Source organism: Ostrinia furnacalis, unplaced genomic scaffold, assembly GCF_004193835.3.
Source record: "Ostrinia furnacalis isolate ACB-3 unplaced genomic scaffold, ASM419383v2 OfSCF6054, whole genome shotgun sequence".
In the NCBI taxonomy this organism is placed as follows: Eukaryota; Metazoa; Arthropoda; class Insecta; order Lepidoptera; family Crambidae; genus Ostrinia; species Ostrinia furnacalis.
Window position 1 is genome coordinate 268456 of NW_021136293.1, and position 21174 is coordinate 289629.

General features: G+C 37.9%; 3 protein-coding genes across 5 annotated transcripts; 2 read left to right on the plus strand and 1 right to left on the minus strand.

Annotated features, from left to right (window-relative positions):
* Positions 1-210: 210 nt before the first annotated feature.
* On the plus strand, positions 211-3251 carry LOC114361884 (uncharacterized). 2 transcript variants are annotated; one of them, XM_028317099.1, is made up of 3 exons: positions 211-1538; positions 2106-2304; positions 2889-3251. In XM_028317099.1, the coding sequence occupies exons 1-3, from the start codon at positions 1332-1334 to the stop codon at positions 3050-3052; spliced, it is 570 nt and encodes a 189-aa protein (XP_028172900.1). In that variant the 5' UTR covers positions 211-1331; the 3' UTR covers positions 3053-3251. The 2 variants fall into 2 exon arrangements, 1 of the variants encoding a protein (XP_028172900.1); XR_003656633.1 differs by lacking the exon at positions 2889-3251 and having other exon boundaries at positions 211-1652; positions 2106-2181.
* Positions 3252-3365: 114 nt separating this feature from the next.
* On the minus strand, positions 3366-11112 carry LOC114361882 (vanin-like protein 2). Of its 2 annotated transcripts, none has more exons than XM_028317097.1 (10): positions 10995-11112; positions 8717-8833; positions 7949-8071; positions 7338-7507; positions 6646-6860; positions 5748-5834; positions 5344-5447; positions 4889-5086; positions 4316-4437; positions 3366-4074 (listed from the first exon to the last, which is right to left on the minus strand). In XM_028317097.1, exons 1-10 carry the CDS (start codon positions 11046-11048, stop codon positions 3627-3629), a joined length of 1638 nt encoding a protein of 545 aa, XP_028172898.1. In that variant the 5' UTR covers positions 11049-11112; the 3' UTR covers positions 3366-3626. The 2 variants fall into 2 exon arrangements, with proteins under 2 accessions (XP_028172898.1, XP_028172897.1); XM_028317096.1 differs by lacking the exon at positions 10995-11112 and adding an exon at positions 9548-9734.
* A 2996-nt stretch (positions 11113-14108) lies between these two features.
* On the plus strand, positions 14109-20927 carry LOC114361883 (vanin-like protein 1). Its single transcript, XM_028317098.1, has 10 exons — positions 14109-14205; positions 14892-15008; positions 16720-16842; positions 17142-17314; positions 17892-18106; positions 18320-18406; positions 18766-18869; positions 19431-19631; positions 19923-20047; positions 20327-20927. Exons 1-10 carry the CDS (start codon positions 14149-14151, stop codon positions 20790-20792), a joined length of 1668 nt encoding a protein of 555 aa, XP_028172899.1. The 5' UTR covers positions 14109-14148; the 3' UTR covers positions 20793-20927.
* The last annotated feature ends 247 nt before the right edge of the window (positions 20928-21174 follow it).

Genomic DNA, 21174 nt, shown 5'->3' on the forward strand with positions numbered 1-21174 from the left:
GTTACAACCACAGTAAAAGTTTACGCTATAAGGAGGGCGCTGCTGAGCGCAGGCAAACATACATCTGTGTTAAAAACATTATAAATAATAGTTAAAGTGATTTAATATCTGTACGGAGTTGACTTGCGAGTGCATTGTGTTGCGGATGTTGTGTGTGTATGGAGTTTCNTTTTTTTTTTCTTTTCTTTTTTCTTTCTTTCTTTTCTATATCTATGTTAGTGAATATTATGAAAGATGAGTCCATCCTTTAGAAGATTACATCACACTAAGATGAACTGATTCAACCTTATCGGACTGGGTGGCTTACGTATAGTCACACCCCAGACTATTGCAGATTATTAATAAAAAGTGACGGACTCGATTCATACTACACCTATTCCCACCGCTGCGACTCCTTTATAGCCTAGGATATACCTACAGCTTGACCGCTAGTAAAAAGTCAACCATGAAGACCCAGATTGGTACTTACATAGAGCTATTTACAAGTACATACGTCATCTTAGGTGTTATTAACAAACGTTGACCTGGAAGACGCCAACATTATGCGAATGCCCTATCATGCTGTCATGTCAAGTAAATAAGTTCTCTCTGAGAAAACCAGTATGATCTGGTTGTTGATGTATGTTTGTATAATTACTCCGAGTCATTATTGTGGAGTGATAAATAAATGAAATATTGTTATTGCTTACATTACGTAGGTATTTACGAATGATGCTGATATTGGGTGTCGTTAGACGATAATATGAGATCATTTATTTTAAAAAAAAGCTCCAGAGTTAGTATCGTGTCGTCTCGAGACCTTTCACCTTTTATTATATTGCCATATTTAAGTAAGCGTTTTAACGATCAAATCTAAATTGCGTTATGTTTTGAAATTAAAGATTTTCGTGTGTCAATGTAGGGTCCATTACGCCCTCGGCCCTCGGGGCCCTAGCTTAGATTTACACATGATAATATCCATATGGTTCCTTTGGGGACTCTTTAGTTAGCTTCTGCCTGCAGTGTTGTTGCACCATAATTTTAAAAACCTTATTCTGGTGAAATTCTGGCTCAAAAAGAGAATCCTAAAAAATATTTCCTTTGGAAGAGCATGATGGTACAGCACTTCCGAGCTGCTTTATAACTTTTATAAAGCAGCTCGGAATATCCATTCATAAGACTTTTTGGTGTCCCAGGCCCACAAAACAGTTGCGAAAATGACTAAATAAATATGTAGGTACTTATTTTGAAAGTAATTGATACGCGTTAAAATAATTGTTTTCCCTTAGATTAGCGCGTGTCACTCTTGTTATTATAACAAATCCAGTCATAGTACACCGTTAAGCGTGCTCATGTGCTTACGATTGCTTGTAGCCGAAACAATAGCATGTGCTCCTTACTACAACATCATTGTTCAACGTGTCATCGGCCGATCATCCGAAACTTCGCATTCGCGTCCAGTTCGCAGCGTCTTCAACTCGTACGAAACAATCGACGGAAGTGATGCTGTAATGGCATACCGTTTATTAGTGGTGTTGTTAATAATCTCTCTGCTAGAGGTATCGTCGCCCTACAACAGGACGTTCTCATTTCCCATATGGTGTAACTTCGGTTTAAGCCACTGCACGTATTTTAACTTGAACATAAATTTCAATGTCTTCTAACTTTTTGTGGTATGTGCACTTGCTTACAAGACTTGTACTTAATTAGTTTAAACCATATTTGCTATAAGTAACTTTATTTAGTTAGCCCTTTGCAAAATTAGTTGTTCAGTGTTTTATAGTGGTATTTTAGACTTAGTTTCATAGTAACACATTTTTAATTCCTACTTACATCCCTTTTTCCCTTACTACGTAGTAGGTAAGTAGGTTCTGCTGACTCTACCACATTTCGCGTTTTCGTTCCTACTAAGTACTGCAATACCTAAGTACTTAGCCATGGCAGGATCTCCTATGCAACTCCTAGTTTATATCGCGAGCTTCAAGCCATGGGCACCCTATGGCTTGATGCCTACAAATAGTCTAAAATAAACTGAATTAATTAAAAAAAATCAATAAAAATCAAGCTCTGAAGATTGCATCCAGTGCAATTTCACCCCAAAACTGATGCACGACTTCGTATTTTAGACCAACAAAGCGGACATTACAAAAATTCAGAATTCTGGCGGCAAGAGGACCTTAGACGACGTCCACAGCCACCGGCACCACCAGGATATGTACCAGGAGATGATGCGGGTCATCCACGAGTCCAAGGAACTGCCTGATGAGGATGACACCCGGCTGAGGCGGATCGTTGGGGAAGATAATTTTAAATTTTTCCAAGGAGGTTGGTCTTATTTTTATATTGCACCAAAAAAAGTTTACCTACTAATACTTACCTACTTACTTAAACTTAAAAAAATTGGTGGTTGCGGTACTACGAGTAATAGATAAATCATTACGTTATACATGAGCTTCTTGATAAATTACTAACACACATAACATAATAAACGTGTGTCGAAAACTATTGCAATTATTACGGAAATGCAATAGTAAATATTGTGTTGGCCTGGAGTATTAAAACAATAGCCGTTACGTAATTAGTCACTTATGTATTATTATTATCGATTTGAATGCTTCCTTGAGAATTCAGTCACTCTTGCTGGCTTTTTTACCTTCTGCTGGGTCTGGAGTTTGACCGGATTCTGGACGATTTTCCACGTTACGTTTTTCAATTTGTGGATGCAAGCAGCAGAGTTCTCGTGTGCAGGATTATTTGATTCTGAATGAAGGGATTAAGTAATAGGTATTATTTTTTGAAGGGGTAATAAAAATGGATAGTGATCCAGCATTTTGGCAAGTGTGTCAGCTACATTTATCGATTTTGGGTGGATCCCCTGAGTGACCAGGTAAATAATAATTTCTTCAAAGGTGTGGGCCGTCGAAGAGGCGGCGGGCAGCTGCGGTCTGCGGTGGGCCGCCGGCGGGCGCGGTCGCAGGCGTTGCGGCGGGAGAAACTCAACAGCCAGGGTCTGAGGAGTCATATGCTGCACACAAGGCAGGCTTATGATGACAGCCCCGAGGGACATAATTAATTATAGTTTTCATGCAATGTGAAGTTTTATTTCTAATGCGGGTCGCAGCACGTGATAATATGGCCTTTTTCAACCTAAGCGGAGAGGAGCTCTAATCCGTTTCCACTGATGCTGACTATGTTGAGCATCGAGATGTATGTATATTCGTTGCTGCGAGTATTTCTTACACACCCGAACCAATAGAAAAAAGGAAGATGATGCTCTACATTTTGGAAGGTAGGTAAGTACCTAGTTGTAGTATTTAAAGGAAGGAGTTTAGTGGAGGCATAAGTGGAGGTTACGAGTAGAAACTTTATAAAATGAAAAAGGTTCCTAATTTGGATATTCCATTTATTTTATTCCTTAAATAATAATGCTGTAGTAATTTAATGATTTTAATGAGTATTACAATAAATGGCACATACCTAATTAGTCATTAAGTAAGGGTACAATAAAAACTGTTACGTAATTAACTTATTTAAGAAGCGGCATGGTCTAACTGTTAGACCTTAACATAATAGCAATAAGCGAAGTAATGGTAATTTGTTCGGATACATCTGTAATTTATTACCTACATAAGTAAAGAAAGGAGATCTTAATCAGTACTGTATTTGTCTGCTGCATTAAAAATAACATTTTCAATTTCAATGTAATTATTTACGTCTTCCTCTGATACGTTTTCCACTGGGTTTACGTCTCTATTGTACAACCTGCCCCAAATGCCAAAAGAAACTATTTCATTTTGTGCCGAGTTCAATTTGTAAGAGAGGTCTTCCAGTTTGCTGTTTTCCAGAACATCGTTGTATAAATTCCCGCCATTTGTGTTGACGCCATTTTGTGAGCAAACGTCAAGTCGTTCGGCGCCATTTTTTGACTTGGTAAAGGTATAGTTGAGTGGTTGCAGCGGAAATTTGTTGTTCCTCAACGATGTTGGGTAGTAAACAACATTGTCGCAGTCCAAAGTGGAGTTATGTTGGTAACTATAGGTCGTCATGCTTATCTCTAGCTCTTCAAACTCTGTGAACATCTCGTCCTTGCTGAACCTGGCGAAACAGTACGATATAACGTACGTAAATAATAGGCGATGTGATTTGTTTATAAGACGTTAGGTATATGCGTTTTCCTTGTCTAATATTTTTACTATCAGGTGATAAGTAGAAGAGTCTTATTTATTATCATCATCGTTATTTAGGTATCAAAGTTTACTGAATTTATGCTAGTTTTTGTTATGCACAACGAAGAAGTTTTTGATCTGCATCTCACCTGATGGAAAGTAATACTTACTTGTAAGGACAGCTGGTGGCGGTGTCATCCTTGCAGGCTACGATCGCGCAGTAGACCACACCAATATGGCGCTTGGCGTAAGTGTTAGCGCCGTCTTTTACAAAGGCTCGGTACTTCGGAATCTGTAAGAAATTGAGCAAGCCATTTCACAAGATTGCCACCTCTTTGTTACCATAATTTTACCATAAACGAAAATTATTACAGGGTAGGTATTCGAAATTTGCGAATTGGTTCTTCTTATAGGTACACAAGTTTTTACAGACTACCTACCACCAAGCAACCACCATAAAAGGTGAAGCCACGATGAAGCTTAGCTTGTAGGTATTGCTTATTTAAATCACAGCTACCTAATTGAAAACATACATAAGTAAGTAGGCAAAAAACTTCAGCAAAACTCTCAGACCGATTAAAACTGATAGAGTCGGCCGTTTGGTGTAGTGGTTCAGAACGGACTAGTTACTATGCCGAAAGGTCCCGGATTCGATACCCTCCAGGCAGAAATTTCTGTGACTGGTCGGTTGTTTTCTATGTATAGTATGATTTGATATTTACTTATTTTATAGCAATACGTACCGTTTGAGAACCTTCAGGGGCATTGACTCTAGTCTTAACCCTGAACCGGCAGCTCACCCCTTTGTCTGCTAGCGTGAATTCTTGAAAACCAGGTGTCAACTCTCGAGAGATTTCGGCTGGCAACGTTAAATCTTTATTCAGAAACAGTTGATTGTTCTTCGGGTCATCGAAGATTGGACCATGATATTTGTACGTCACCTGTAAAGAAAAAAAAAGTTATCCACCAGTAAAAGTTGGTAGGGGAAAAGTTTAACTGTCACTGAAATCGTAACGATTAAGTACTGACGTAAATAGTGACTGAGTTTCTTGCGCTGCTTCTTCTCAGCGCTGGCCCATTTATTGTCCCGAAGCAGTGGTAGGATTAATACCTACTGGGACGTGTAAAAGTACTTTTTCAAATTAAAGGAGTTTTATGAGTTTTTTTTATGAGTAATAATAATTTATAGCTTAGGTACCTGTCCCGGCTTTTTAGGCACCCTGGCCACAAGTAGGTGGGAAGATGGAACACCCGGCATGACGCTCACTAAGGCGCCGGCGTTCCCTGAATAAATGCCCGACCCTGAAAAAATTCCAACAGAGATCACATTAAGAGGTATCTTTTAGATTCAGAGATCTAAAGAAGCCACGATAGCCAAATGGCTAAGAGGTCGGACTGCCCGACTCGTGATCAGAGGAACGCGGATTCGAACCCCGCCGCCGTTCGACTATGTGGTGAACCCACTCGTAACACAAGCATATTAGCTTACCACGAGGGGTTAACGGGATTATCAGTCGTCATCATCGAATACGAGTGGTAGGTACATTTTCTTTGACTGTTTAGAAAAACTATAATACTTAGGTATACTTATTAGGAGCTTACCTGCAGTTGCCACTTTTACGTTATTGGCATTGGCACCGATGAGGTTGATGTTCATTGTGTAGGCATACTCTTGTTGCGTTTGGACAGCTGTAAAAATAAATAAATATATCAATTTCAAAATACTCTACAACAGTTTAACACTGATTCATCATTTCAGCCATAGGACGTCCACTGCTGAACATAGGCCTCCCCCAATGCTTTCCATGTTGATCGATTGATAGCGGCCTGCGTCCAGCGCCCTGCTATCTTTACGATGTCGTCGGTCCACCTTGTAGGTGGACGTCCCACGCTGCGTTTTCCGGTACGCGGCCTCCATTAACACTGATTGATTAACTTCAAGGAGTAGACAGAGGTTTTCTACGTTTTCTGAAAAACATTGCAACTAATCATCGGCTCTTTCGTAAGTTTGTATCCCAATTTTAGCTAAATACCACTTTGCTGTAAGAAATCTAATAAATGCCATCAAGTCTCGTAATCGAAATTTATTGCTGCTTTTTTAAGGGGTTCTTAAAATTGTGCTCGATTTCCTAAGGGGTCCGTGGGCAAACAAAGTTAAGAAACGCTGGTGGAAATATGGACTGCCACGCCACCATAGGTGTTCAAGAAGCACAAAATCTGCAGTTTTTGTAAAGTTTATCTATACTAATATTATAAAGCTGAAGAGTTTGTTTGTTTGTTTACTTGAACGCGCTAATCTCAGGAACTACTGGTCCGATTTGAAAAATTATTTCAGTGTTAGAAAGCTCATTTATCGAGCTATATACCATCACGAAACGAGTAATAGGAGCAGAGCAACAATGAAAAATGATGCAAAAACGGGTTTTCACGCGAACGAAGTCGCGGGCACAGCTAGTCTTAGATAAAAAGTTACCTAAAGTTAGTTAGTTAGTCTGCTTACCGGTCAGAAACGGCATTTCAGAGAACCACATGGTGCTGTAAAGCACGTCAGTGAGGTTGTGTTTCTGGACCACCTGCGTGGCCGGTACTTGGAACATGATGTCGAAGCAGATGAAGTGGCCGAAGGTGACGCCGAAGTCTGTGGAGAACAGGCCCAGCTCCGGCCGCAGCGCGGGGTGCCGGGTGTACTCGCCGAATAAGTTGATCTTCCTGTATCTGTAATAAAGATGTTTTTCCTCTGTTCACTAGATTTGTAAGTTGGTAGATGACCTTCTCACTGACGATCTAAAAAGTGTTACTTATAAGAGTCTATCTAAAAGTGTTAATTTGTAAGACAAAAGAGTGCTTTTCTGATGACTCTTATCTTATAGAGTATGGGAGAACGCTGCTGTGGAAGAACGTATATTACCTTTCAGAAATCTATAGGTACGTAAAAGGGAGGGAAGACAGGTAGAGGAATAGGGTAACATGTGAAAAAAGAGAGGTAGAGGCAAGTGACATCCTACAATTTTTGTTTGAAGTTTGTTTTTATTTCGAATTCAAATCTATGAATTTAGAATCGATGGGTTCAATCTGTTAAAATTGCAGTATGATTAGGTTTGTCCATTCATCCTGGATTTTAATCATACAAAAAATATGGTCTTGTAATAAGTTTGAGTATTTTAGGGTTTATGGTTGAGTTTAAAGATATACCTGTCAATAATGGCTCCGGTCCTGTCAAACACCACATTAGTGTTGAACACATACGTCTTCTCTTCAGGACAGTACTCCCCGGGAGCGTCGCGGCAGTCCATCTCCTCTTGCAAGTTCACCAGAACGTATATCTCGTGCTGCCTGGCTGCTGCAGACAGCGATACGAGGATCTGGAAGTTGCGATAGGACTTTTTAATAATATTGTAGCGAGTGTACTATAGCAGGATTCATCAGAATTTGGGACAAATCAGTTGCCTGTAGAAGTTACTCGTCCTGTGCTGTGCTACTACACCAGAAAAGCTTGAGCCCTACCTGCTCGCTACAAGTCTACAGAACACGTGCGCGTGTGTACACTGTGGCATGTGGCCTGTTCTAGCCCCCTCCCTGACTGAGCAGGGAGAGCAGTGCTTCCCTAAATAGGGCTGCTTTGTCATCCCAGATGCTGCAGAATCCATATGGCCTAGGATGATGGTAGAGGGTGTATAGTTACCATCGGCCAAACACATCATCTGACTTCTTTTCCAGTCGTAATCGTGTATGTGGTAAGAGTGACTAATGCGGCAGGAAGGAATACATAAGATGGCAAAGTAAGGTCTGTAAAGTTTTATTACCTCATTGTATAAATCTGGCCGGAGCGCTGGTATGGGGTGCTCCTTCAGCAGACCGTGTATGGGCACTTTGATTTTGTCTCCTCTTGTCAGCGTCATTTCGGGAAAAACTAGGACGTCGGCATTCTGGAAAATTAAACAATCTCATATTGTAGATGATACTGAATAAAAATTTTTCTTTCTTTCTTTCTCATTAAAACTATCTTGTTTGTTTTAAATTATCTCAAGTGCCGGTCATCTGCATCCTAATCCTATTAATCAACACATTAGGGGCGGAGCAGTAAAGAAAAATGTTGCAAAAACAGGAAATATTATTCAAACTATTTTCACGCGTCCGAGGTCGCGGGCACAGCTAACGTATTATTTAGAAAGTTTGAGAGTAGGTATTTTACTCTCTGCAAGTCTAAGGGTATTGGTTTTTTGGGCCTTCATTTGCGCCAGCTCGACCAGGTTTGATCTATTGTGGCAGCCCTTGTGTTTAGAGTTCACTGCTTATTCGTTGAGTCTATAAATTTCCAGATTTTTAGCGTGATATCTGCTATCTCATCCGGGTGCATGATGTGTCGGCCGAGATGGATACTTCTTTTGCTCATAAGCGGGCCGCATGAGCAGAGAACATGCATGGCCGTTTCTTCTTCTGTATGGCAGAATCTGCACAGTTTCGTCGGTCATGTTCATGTTTGAATCTAAGGGTATACTATACACACAGGTTTATAGTATTTCCTCATCTATAACATCCTGCTGCAGCTGCTATCTAGATGATTTACTTACTTTTTCTGCAGCTTGCCGTATGTAGTCCAGGTAGTTGTGCAGGTTCTGGGTGGTGTTCCTAGTGAACTGGTACTCCAGTATGGCCGCCACATAGCTGTCATCTTCAGGGGTAGATTTCTGCCGAATAGGCAATAATTTATTTGTGTAAGAAGTTATGAAAGATTTTTTTTAAGTTTCTTTGCTACCAAAATTAATTAAAATCTTAACTAAGTAATGATTCATATACTTAATTAAGTTGTATAATGAGTAAAGGTAAACTACACAAACGTTAATTTCGGTTAGCAAAATGTTTTCTCGTAAACATAAAGTAACTTTGCTTCTTTTATTAGATCAGGCGCAATACGATGTTACTACATAAATGTTTTCATATTATGCAAGTAACTATCCCAAAATATATTTTACCTTTCTGTTAACTAAGGTGTTGTTTAATTTCTGACATGCAGGTTTCAAATGAGACTAAATTGCTTTTCACCGTGAAACAAAGAGCAATAATAATAAATGTATGGACAGAGGGTCACTTGGTTAGTAACAGGAAAAACGTAAGTAAGTAGGTAAGCAGTGTGTACGTACCAAAATGTTAAGTACCCAAGTAAATATTCATTCTTGGGACAATAGTTGTGGTGTATAATCTATCATCTGTATGTATGTATGTAAAGTAATTTATAAATTACTATAGGTTACCTAATTAATTAGGTATCAGTAATAACAACGTAAACAAATGAAGTATTTGAAAGGTTAATCTTTTGACATTTGATTAAGCTAAATTAAGAAACAAATTCGCAAGGTTCGTCGACCTTAGCATCAGCATCAGCTGTTTTCCTTATCACTCACCTGATGCGATACAGAAACAAAACACAGGGACACACAAAACACTATCACATATCTCATTTTAAGACGCTTGTTTTTGTTTTAAATAGTCAATAAACGTAAATGTTTATGTAAGTAAACAAAATAATATAAATAAATGCGTAGAAGTTGACTAGACCATCGCGTTCGGATGCTCAGACGATACTGAGTGATCGATCAATGTTGTTGTTGTCGTTTGGACGCACTTGTATGAAATGGATAGTATTATTGTATGATACAAATACTTAGTAAAGATATTACGCTTGGTCCAAAGTCTATTAAATTCTATACAAATTGAAACAAAAGAAAAACAGTACCAGATAAATAAAAATTATCATAATTTTATACCACGCAGTGGATTTATGTACTTGTTTACATATTGTTTTTTATTGTACCTAACGCTAGTTATATAGTTAATTTACCTAACTGAACATTTGTGGTTAATTTTTTTTAATGAGATGATGATGAAGGAGTGGTATGGATGGACCTATATTTAAAGCATATTGAATCGCAAAAAGGCACATCTATCGCTAGTTAATGATAATTTATAACGTAGTTGATGCCTTTGTTTTGGGTTATTAAGCAAGGTGAGTTTATTTTTACTCTCATGTACATTTCAGATGTTTTTATTTACTGCATTGCGACATTTGCGACGTAGTAATGATAATGTAGAGTTGCCGCTTAAAAACCCTGAGATGTTTTGATTTGCCCTTTCAATTATGTAGGGGCAGGCAGGTGACAGTTTCCATGAAGTAGTTAAGCTATAATAACAATACAGACCTTTAAAACACCCCTCTCTAAGGTTCTTATTTTCTATTTAACTTTTTATGCCCATTTTGTGACTCTACCCTGTGACAGTGCAGGTAGAATATATTGTATCAACCTTTCTGAGGCCTAATTTTAGTTGTAAAAACTTGTACATTCGCAATTCGCAACTATAAAAAGTACTTTACAGCTGAGGGGAAGCCCTGGCTGGCAGTGAAGTCATACTGACACACAGCTCTATAATAAGTTTTATAAATAGTTTTATCTTTTCGCTATAGTTAACTTAAAATTCTTTTTTCTAATTTACGAAATCCTATTATCTATTAAGTTCCAAATAAACGTTAGGTTTATCTAACACACAAAGGTCACAATGAATATGAATCCGAATAAACGTCAATACTTTTTGAAACAAAGAAAATTGAAGTTAAATGGAAATTCTAATTAACAAGTTTTACATTTTCAATCTTAGGAGTAAGTGAAAAACATAAGATCGTTTTTTATAATCCTTATAAGTTATCACAGGCAGCGTGCAAATTTTGTATGCAAATAATAATAAAATAATATTACAGACGCGTGTTGATGCAACGAAGCGTATGGGATTAAATGAGTACAGATGAAATAAAGAGTCTGTAATTTAAACTCTGTAATTAAGAAAGAAGGTACACACCTGTATAGAAACTTTGCAGAATATGGAAAACAACACTAATAACGTGGCACGCATGATAGACTTTTGAGCGCTAACACCGCAGTAAACAATGTATGAACACTGAATGCACTGAACACGTTAGGATGAATCATTATTTATAAGGATATCTCTGGTAAACAATTCACTTGAAACCATTGACTGGGACGATACGGTGAAATTGTAGTAACCAAATAAAGTTTAAGCTGAAACTTTAGTAATGAGGTATTCAGGACGTACTTAAATCGGAATTTTCACGAAATTAGAAGTCAGAATGAAAAGAAAATAAAAACTCATGAAAATTTAAATATAAAGCTCTACATGTAACCAAAAATACTATTAATTACTCATTATTGGATGGATATACAAATATGTAGAGATTATTTACATGATTTTGGTATGAAATGGAATTGAATCTCGAAAACAATGGACACACTCACTGACCTCAATCATCGTGGATGCAGCGCCCTGCGCCGGCAACGGGGACGCCCCGTAGGTATGCATACTTTAGTATTCATTTGGCTATGTACGTAGTATTGAAATTAAAATTAAGTAGGTACCTACCTAGTTAATTTATCTTCAATACTTAGTGGGACTGGGGAAGATTGAGTAAGCTTATTTAAAAGCTTTTATTTTCAAATGAAATAAAATGAGTTAGGTATACTCGTACATTCATTAACCAAGTCATATCGTAACGCCTGGTTTAATCCAAATAAATATTCTGATAAGTAATTGACTTAGGCACGGTAAAATGTTGCCGATATAGGGGTAAAAGGCGTAGGTACCTACCTATCACAAAATTTATCAGAGCTTTGATTTTTTAAACGAAGATTTTTTCTCAGGCTAAAAATAATATGTAACCTTTTCTTGTTGTAAATAAAATCGGTACCTAGTTCTGATTGCGATTTTATAGAAAGTTATAAATATATTTTTTCTTTAGATGAGTTAACAAGTGCAAAAGAGCATCAAGGCTAAAAAAAGGTATAAATAATAAACTTTACGAAAGCATAGGCTTAGAATAGAGGAACCTATCTATGTAGAATAATATCAATGATTTAGCTTCGATTAAATAATATATACTTATAATAAATCTGTAGAGAGGTCAATTCTGTACATGAAATATATTTTCAAAATAACTATCAGGGGGTGATTAGTGATCGATACTGATGCCAAAAATGCAATCAGTAAAATTTTTGTCTGTCTGTCTGTATGTTCCTTATAGAAACAAAAACTACTCGACGGATTTTAACGAAACTTGGTACAATTATTCTTCATACTCCTGGGCAGGTTATAGTATACTTAGGAATTCCCACGGGATCGGGAATTAGCGGGAAAATCCTTTTGTATGAAAAATCTAAACCGCTTAAGATAGATGAAGGAGGTGTAAAACGGGATCCACGCGTACGAAGTCGCGGGCGACCGCTAGTTATAAATAATATTTAGCACTATCAGCCAACAAAATAATAAAAATCGTAAAGACCAGCCTTCGGTCGTTTACTTACAGCTATCAAATAAATGTTATCAGATGAACTGAAGTGTAACTACGTGATATCAGATCCATATGACGTCATAATTGATTATTTTTTCTAAAAGTCTACAGTCATGCTACAAAGTCCTACAGGAAAATTCGTCAAAAGCTTATCGGCTCTCATAATTCAGAGATAATTCTTTCAGATTTCGAGATTTTCAACGAAATCTCCAGGAACATTGGGGATTACAGCTTTCAGATTTTTCAATAGACTGATATGAAGGATTTATTTTTACACACCGATTTTTATCTAAATTACTGTAACTCAATTTGTACTTTCGCCGATGAGTGTCGTGGAATTGTTATCATTGTTATAGACAACGTTATCTAATTAATCGCTTCCCAAAACATTATAATTTTCATTTTTTTTCATCATTTGATTGAATTTTTCATGAAAAGCTTATCGATGTTCTCCCTGAAAGCTTAGGTCTTCTAATTTGGGAGATAATTAGAGAAAAGTCCAGGAACAAAAATGAGGATTAGTGTAGTCTATCTTGTTGCGAGATAAAGGGTTTGTAAGCGTTATCAAGCCGCAATTTCATTGTTGTTATTCGATGATAAGGTGTTGGCATAATTCTGCCATACACGTTTTATTTGCATTATTATGTTGCAGATTAAACGGATGTCTTTAAATTTTTATCTACAGACAATTTATGAAGACACGAGGAAGATTATTTTTAAGGAGCTTCCATATCATATGTTTTTAATACTTACAGGTAACTGAAATTAAATTATTCTGCAGATAGACTTGTTAACTGTGATCGAAGAATCGGTAAACTATGTAATTTTAAGAAGAACTTATAGCGATATTTGTAAGAAATGGTACTTTAACTCGTTTAGGTCCTCGTTAACCTTCATACCTACTCGAAATAATAATAACCTCCTACTCAAAAATTTTGGTAGTCACAGCACAGAAAATAAGTACTTACTAGTTACATAGTCACAGTTACATAGTACAACTAGCTTTTTTGCCCATTGCCTTAAATTCTGTCTATTTTAGTATTTGGGGTACAGCTCGTGCTATTATTACGAAAATGTGATAAACTAATCGTGTTCTACAATGTCTCAGTCTCACGACTGCATGTTATGTCGTAAAACTGAAACATTGTAGAGTTTTCAAACTTGTGGTGTGGGTGTTTTTCGCAAAAGCGTGCATTAAAATCTTGTAGTTTTTAAAGCATCTCCAATAGGCTTATTCCAGTTAATTAGGTTTTAGCTGTGGTTTTAGTGTCCAACTAAAATAAAAATAAGTAAAAGTGCACACAATGACGAACATAAACCCGAATTTATTCATACATACACATTGAAATTGTCTTATCAAACAGCACACTGAATTGTGACTCTTTCGTGTTACAAAATAACTATTAAATAGTTATAACAGTGAACCACACTGTTTTATTTTTATTACTTAACATGTTAAAGACGTAAGTTTTCGTTCCTACATTCTTATCTACCTAGAAACTTATCCACTTAGCTAAAATATAATACTCCCAGTGGCACAAACATCGTATGACAATCTGATACAGACGGATTTATCTACTCTCGTACTAATAAATACTCGAATGAAACTCACAAGCGCACGAGGCGAGGAGTCGAGCAGACGTCTCCAAGATGGCTCCAGTGTCGCACCTGGTTGTCATAGCGTGTTTACTGGGAATTTCGACACAGGTACGTTTAGTTTACTCAAAGCGATTGAGAAAAACACGTTATGCTAAACGGTTTTTATTTTTCTATTGAGAGAAATCTAGTAGAGTCGGATTCATTATGAACGTTTCAGAATTGGATAAAAAAATATCAATCTAAGGCCCGGTTTATAACAAAGAGGAGATGAGGATATAGATCTCGTTATTTCCACATTTCCTCTCCGCTCAGCTTTGGTTCTTATGATTGGTTGGTTATTCATAACACATCACCTATCGTCTCCTCTCTCCTTTTGTGGAAACCGGGCCTAAATTATTAGCACCTTAATACCTGTCATCCGCTTTGCAATGGAGGGAAGTCGAACCCCTATGTTTTTCTGATTAATTTCGTTGCCGGTCCAATAACAGTTTAACTTTCCCCCGGGAGAAACTTGACCTTCATTGGTTGGGTTTTTATGGCGGTCAAGCTGTAGATCCTGGCTACACAGGAGTTGCAGTGGTGGGAACGAGAGGTGGGAATAGTCCCGTAGCACCTTAATACAGCTCTTATTAGCTAATACAGCGGTAGCGCACGCTTACTGGTGAATGATAGGAGTTCCCATAGAGCAAGTAGTTACTTGCTCTACATTAGCGTCAGTGGCGGACAGTCTGGTGAGCGTTAAAACGGTAGCCCGTAATGGTTCCTTCTTGGTAAACTTATGGACCATATTTCAGCGGTCTACTCCTACGGACGACAGCTACGTGGCAGCGGTCCTGGAGTACCAGCCCGCCTTCACGACAGCCGCCAACCTGGCCCGCTACGAGCAGTTCATTCAGGACGCAGCACTTCAGGTGAATATTCTTTTTTGTCCTAGCTCGTATCTCGTATGGACAGCGTAACCCTGGAAAGGGTTACCTACGTGAGTGCGACAAACGTTACATCGAATTTTGTTTCTTCGAAAACCTTTCTGCGAAGTTACTATACTGCGACGCCTTGTTATATCGATGCCTTGTTACTGCGATGTTACGTTACATCGAAAAACTTTACTGCGAACGATTTTAAAGTCATATTTTATAATTTATTTATATTTATGTTTCTATTCTTATGTTATTTAATCAGAGATGTAACTGTTAAATATATGTAATAAGTAAATAAAATTTAATGCATTTATAATCTTATTTCATCTATAATTTTGTACCGCCCACTTTATTCTATGTATTTATGTATGTAATTTTCTTTTTTTTATCTATCTGCTAAGTCAAATAAAGAAGGCTTCGCAGTAAAATCGTTCGCAGTAAAGTTTTTCGATGTAACGTAACATCACAATAACAAGGCATCGATATAACAAGGCGTCCCAGTATAATAACTTCGCAGAAAGGTTTTCGAAGAAACAAAATTCGATGTAACGTTTGTCGCACTCACGTAGGTAACCCATAAGTTCGTGCTCTTGCAGTGGAGACTAATGCCCGTATTTACAAACATTACTATGAGGTCTCACAGTGCGCGTAACACACAGGGTGACACATGAACCAATCACAGAGCTATATTCAACGCTGTGCGTTCGATTTGCTGCTTCACGCAAGCAAGAATCGTTTGTGAATACGGGCGGTATTTATTTGTTTTTTTAAACTTTTATGCACACAAAACACGGTTAAATGACCTGATGATGATGACCTGGCGATTGAATTGATATGTCGGCGATTATGTCGCGTTAAGGCGATCCAATTTACATAAGAGCAAAGTTAAATTGTAAAAATAACTCAGATGATTAGTAAATTATGTATGGAAAAGTCAAAAACTGTTAATTTTTTGCACCGCCTTAGTTTCTCTGCTTGACCGTACCAGTCAATGGTAGACAATGCCATCCGGCATTAAGTCCGCCACTGTGCAGACTTTACACTGTACATGGCTATTTCTCATCGCCACGGTTCTCATCGTCACCTTCGTGGCGAATTTTATTTCTAACTTATTTCAACTTTTTGTAAACAAAAATTGTAGCGCTTGATGTGAAGATTGTATTCTCAGTAAATCAGTCAAATAGTGAGTCTCGTTTGGAAGCTTTAACGTTTTGAATTTTTTGATGCCACGAAAGTGATTCTGTACTTCACAGCAATAATTTTTTCAAACTTTACTACTGTAAATGACTCTTAAGTATTTATAAAACATATATTTTGTCTTATTTTCATAGATAAATAGCAATAACATAATATAAATAAGTACCTACTTAAATACAAGCTAAAATTTTACCGATTACGTCACTTACTAAGTTACAAGATTCTACGCAATCGGTTTTAAGGGTGACACTGGTGGCATTCTGAAATGCTAAAGAAGCAAAAAACGGATTATCAGTACCTCANCCCACATACTTTTATTACTTTTGTGTGCGAAAGTTCAAATAAATAAAAACTTATTGGCGAATTACAATATTGCTCCTTGGTTTTGTACTTTCATAGAAGCATTTTAATTTTAATAATTATTAATTCTACAAAAGGCACGCTATTATAATTAAAATTAGTTACTTTATTTTAATTTTAAGATGAGAAAACGTAATTAATATTACAGGATGCCGATATCATCGTGTTCCCAGAGCTGACCTTAGACAGACAGGATCCCGTGGAGGTTCCTTTTGGAGGCCGCCTGAAGGAATACCCCGTACCAGCTCTGTACCCCGATCTATATCATGAGGTGATTAATTGATTGTACATTAACTTAAAACTGCACAAATTCGTATTATACTTAAATTTAAATTAATTTTGCATGGCAGTCAGCAAAGCATAATGATGCGAACAAAATTATTTAATTTGTTATGTAAAATGATGTTAATTCGCTATACAAGATTCAAAATTCAACATCATTGTTTCTGTATGACGAAACGTTTTTTTATATTTTTTTATCCACAACGAGGAGCTTTTGGCCTGCATCACATTTCTTAATAAACAAAATGGAAAACAAAAGAATACCCGACCCTGGTTTACAATTTTCAGATCCTCGTAAACATTTCGGCGGCTGCGCGGGAGAACGCCATCTACGTGGTGATAAATGTGGAGGAGATTGTGAACTGCACCGGCAACGCCATCGGCGAGGTCTGTCCTGAAGAGAAGATTTATTTGTTCAACACCAATGTGGTCTTCGACAGGAACGGAACTGTTATTGACAGGTAAATGGTTTAACCACTTCAACTCCGTACACCACATTCAGTCTCTAAGAGTTCAGTCGCTAAAACGCGCGATTCTGATACCGCATCCGAAAAAGCATTAATTAAGCCGTGACGTGAATCAGCAATGTAGCATCGATAAAGTCGCTAAAACGCGCGATTCCGATACTGCAGTCGGAAGTACATAGTCGCCAAAACGTGATCCAGCATCGATAGTCGCAAAATCACCGATCATCTATGCTAAAAGTAGCATGTCTACTGTGGCCCCTTAATGTATCATCGATATAGAGAGATACGAGATGAACTAAAACTCATTTTACGTTCTGATAATATCGTCATCACAAGAAGAGGTCAATCATAATGGAGGGAAGTAGCAACAGAGAGAGAACTTTAATGCATTGAATTGGCATGTGGAGCTTATGCTTTTTCTATATAAACTTTTTGCAGCTCGAAAAGAGACTGGACCAAATCAATTAGTAGATCAAACTGTAATGCTTTTAAAACAAATTGTTAGGCACATTATTGATTATCAGTCAGCAGTCCTCTACATACAATTTAAAATCTTTTTAATATTTTTCAGATATCGCAAAATCAACTTGTTCGGCGAGCGCACTCGGACGCCGGCCCTGGGTCCAGACTTGGGAGTGTTCGAGACAGACTTCGGCGTGACGTTCGGCCACTACATCTGCTTCGACCTGCAGTTCCAGGTACCAGCCTTGCAGCTGGTTGAGAAGTTAAACATCACTGACGTCATCTTCCCCACTATGTGGTTCTCGGAGCTGCCATACTTGACTGGTAAGTACATATATTACTTGTTTTTGATACTTCTTCATTTTTCGTGAACGTTGCTCCTGTAACTCTGATTTCCATAAAAATATTGGGGTCAATAAGACCAACAGCTTGTCGCATTGAGGACTACCGAGTCTTCTGGTTACCAGCACTTTTTTGTGAATCGAAATATTGCAGAAATTATCATAGATGTTTGTATTTTCGTTATTTTGATTTCAGCCGTTCAGATCCAGGAGGCGTATGCGTACGCCATGGATGTCAACTTTCTTGGATCTGGAGCAAACAATGTCCGGGTTGGAAGTGCTGGTAAGCATGATTAGCTTAATATCCATATAAATTGACACTTACGCCCGTATTCACAAACGATGCTTGTTTAAGTGAAGCAGCAAATCGAACGCACAGCGTTAAATATAGTTCTGTAATTGGTTCGTGTGTCACCCTGTGCGTCTCCGCGCACTGTGAGACATAGGCGTTAGTATTTATTCTTTACTGCAATTAATTACGTTTTTCCAATGATGGAACTATACTTAATACCTAGTTCCATCAACCAACTGGATCTTATCAACCTTTAAACTCGAAAAACTTGATTCAGAGTTCCGAGTGGCTTTTGATAATACACCCCTTCATGAATCTTCATGATGTACTAATGTTTGTTTCGCCGCCAGGTTCAGGCATATACTCCGGAAAGGCAGGTGCTCTGGTCAGCACGATGCCTGGTCTTCTAACCACCAGGATGCTTGTATCTAGAGTCCCCAAAGTACCTGGCCAGGTAACTATTATAATCTATACTTCTATACTAATATTATAAATGAGAAAGTATCTTTGTCTGTCTTGATTTCACGCCTAAACCACTGAACCGATTTTGATGAAATTTGGCATAGAGATAGTTTGAGTCCCGAGAAAGGACATAAGATAGTTTTTAACCCGGTTTTGAAACAGGGACGCGCGCGATAAAGTTTTTCTGTGACAGACAAAATTCCGGAAAGCTAGTAATATTAATGCATCAAAAGTAACCCTGTATTTTTCACTGTAAAAAGAAACAGGATAAAAAAAGTCGGACATGGATGGCAACGTATCGGAAAGTAAATAGGGTTAGGAAGTAGGTACACCAGAGAAAATTGCCGTCTGACCTCCGAAGTCCTTGGTTGGAGAACAGGACAATTGAATAATTGGACTGTGACTCACACTCATTGGTTATTGTAACTGGAGATGTTTTCTTTGAATCTTTACTATTTCTTTTTTATTTTTACACTAAACAGGGTACAAAATGTGAACTTAATGCTACGTAAGTAGATAATAACACTATCTTTTACATCCCTTTTCTTTACAGGTCACTTTCCAAGTCCCTGGACCCATATACGACCCCGCAGAAGACCACGATAGCCTGGTCCTTATTAGCGACCCTTCATTCCCATCGCACGTGACCAGGCGACTGGTACCAGGCTTCCAGGAGTTTACCCTGGTGGACAGGGAAGTCTCTTGCGTCTTCAGGATTAACATGACGGAGAATACGCCCGCTAGTGGCGTTGAAGTAAGTTTCGTTGCATTAGTACACGTTTAAAAACGCTACACAGAGTTAAATCTAATGAGTTTGTTGCATTGCAAAGTTGTTTTTCCATTTCAGTAAAAATGCATTTAATACAATTACAGACTACAGACTTCTATACATGTCCATACTGATTAACAGCCCGACCCAACTATCGGCCAACTAAAAGTCGGTGGTCTGCGACTAGAAGACTCTTGCTAGGCGTCATAAACGGATGCTGTACAAAAAAAGGCAATGGCATAATGACAGAAAATTCATAATAATGTTATTATTCAGACTTACAGGTACAGGGCTGCAGCATTTTCAGGAGTCCGCAGTTACAGCGGCGTGGCCACCGGCGGGACGAGGATCTGCTCCGTGGTGGCTTGCACTGGCGACACTATGGACACTTGCGCTAGGAGGTTAGTATTAGCTAATACATAGGACTATTTACTATGATAATTAATTATTTTTTATTTTTATTTTTATTTACTAAGGATTTAATACCATCTTGCCCAAGTCTGTCGCCATAGCATTGTTGTGTTTCGGCAGAAAGGTATCTTTAAGATAGCCAGTTCCTCTGTGGTTGAGGTTTCCTTGTGAAGCATGCTTCTACCTTCGGCCTGATCATCACTTTCCATCAGGTGCGATGCAGGCCAAGAGGTTCCTCGTGGTGAATAAAAAAAATCTTTTGTTCACAGATTCCCCGCTTACAACGCTAATACCACAGCCATATTCGAAGAGCTCAGCATCGTCGCTTCGGTCCCTACTCCGGTGGTAGTTCAAAACGTCACCTCCAGAGACTCTGCTTACTTCCCAGTCTCTTTAGACGTGTCCATCATGCCATTAGAGTCAGAATACTACTCCTACACCGAAGACAACAGAGGCGAAAATACTGTGTATTCCATGAATTTGATTAATAGAGATGCGGAATTGTATTCTTTCGCGGTTTGGGGAAGGTATTTCTTGACGGATGGACTCGACGCTGACCCGCCATTGGTAGAGGTAGAAAGCGAGACCGAAGCAAGCGAGCCAGATACAAGCGAGCCAGTTACAAGCGAGCCAGATACAACCGAGCCAGATGCAGGTGGTTCAGATTCGGCGAACGTGCGCGAATTCAGCATTTTGATTTTGTTAACTGGGTTAGCGTGTTTGATAGTAAATTAGTGAATTATTAAAATGTTAATAGACAAATGTTGGTGAAGTTGTAGTTTTTATATTTTAGACATTTATTTAATTAGTAGGTAAACAGTCAATTGGTAAATAATGTAGCTTAGGTTCTATGTAATTATTTCACACTTTTGTAACGCAAATTTTTACGTAATTAGAAATTAGAAATTAAGCGTGACTATTTTTGTTTGTAGTTTAATACTTAGATACCAAAGGCTCGTGAGTAGAATTTAGTAGAATACTATTTACATATTTTCAATTTAGGTAGCGCATTGTATTATGAAGACAATAATAAAAATTAAAATAATATGAAAATTATGTATTTCCTTTTGAAATAATACGAACATTATTACGGTTCAAATATGTAAATATTAATAAG

Excerpts from the sequence above, each read along its gene's own strand:
- LOC114361884 (XM_028317099.1), top strand. The coding sequence starts at position 1,332 with ATGTGCTTACGATTGCTTGTAGCCGAAACAATAGCATGTGCTCCTTAC. Across the intron at positions 1,539-2,105 it reads TAATAATCTCTCTGCTAGAG|ACCAACAAAGCGGACATTAC; the intron begins GTATCGTCGCCC and ends TTCGTATTTTAG. Across the intron at positions 2,305-2,888 it reads TTTTAAATTTTTCCAAGGAG|GTGTGGGCCGTCGAAGAGGC; the intron begins GTTGGTCTTATT and ends ATTTCTTCAAAG.
- LOC114361882 (XM_028317096.1), bottom strand. The coding sequence starts at position 9,604 with ATGAGATATGTGATAGTGTTTTGTGTGTCCCTGTGTTTTGTTTCTGTA. Across the intron at positions 7,508-7,948 it reads GGCCAGATTTATACAATGAG|ATCCTCGTATCGCTGTCTGC; the intron begins GTAATAAAACTT and ends CGCAACTTCCAG. Across the intron at positions 5,448-5,747 it reads CGTAAAAGTGGCAACTGCAG|GGTCGGGCATTTATTCAGGG; the intron begins GTAAGCTCCTAA and ends GAATTTTTTCAG.
- LOC114361883 (XM_028317098.1), top strand. The coding sequence starts at position 14,149 with ATGGCTCCAGTGTCGCACCTGGTTGTCATAGCGTGTTTACTGGGAATT. Across the intron at positions 18,407-18,765 it reads TGTCCGGGTTGGAAGTGCTG|GTTCAGGCATATACTCCGGA; the intron begins GTAAGCATGATT and ends TTTCGCCGCCAG. Across the intron at positions 20,048-20,326 it reads ATGGACACTTGCGCTAGGAG|ATTCCCCGCTTACAACGCTA; the intron begins GTTAGTATTAGC and ends TTTTGTTCACAG.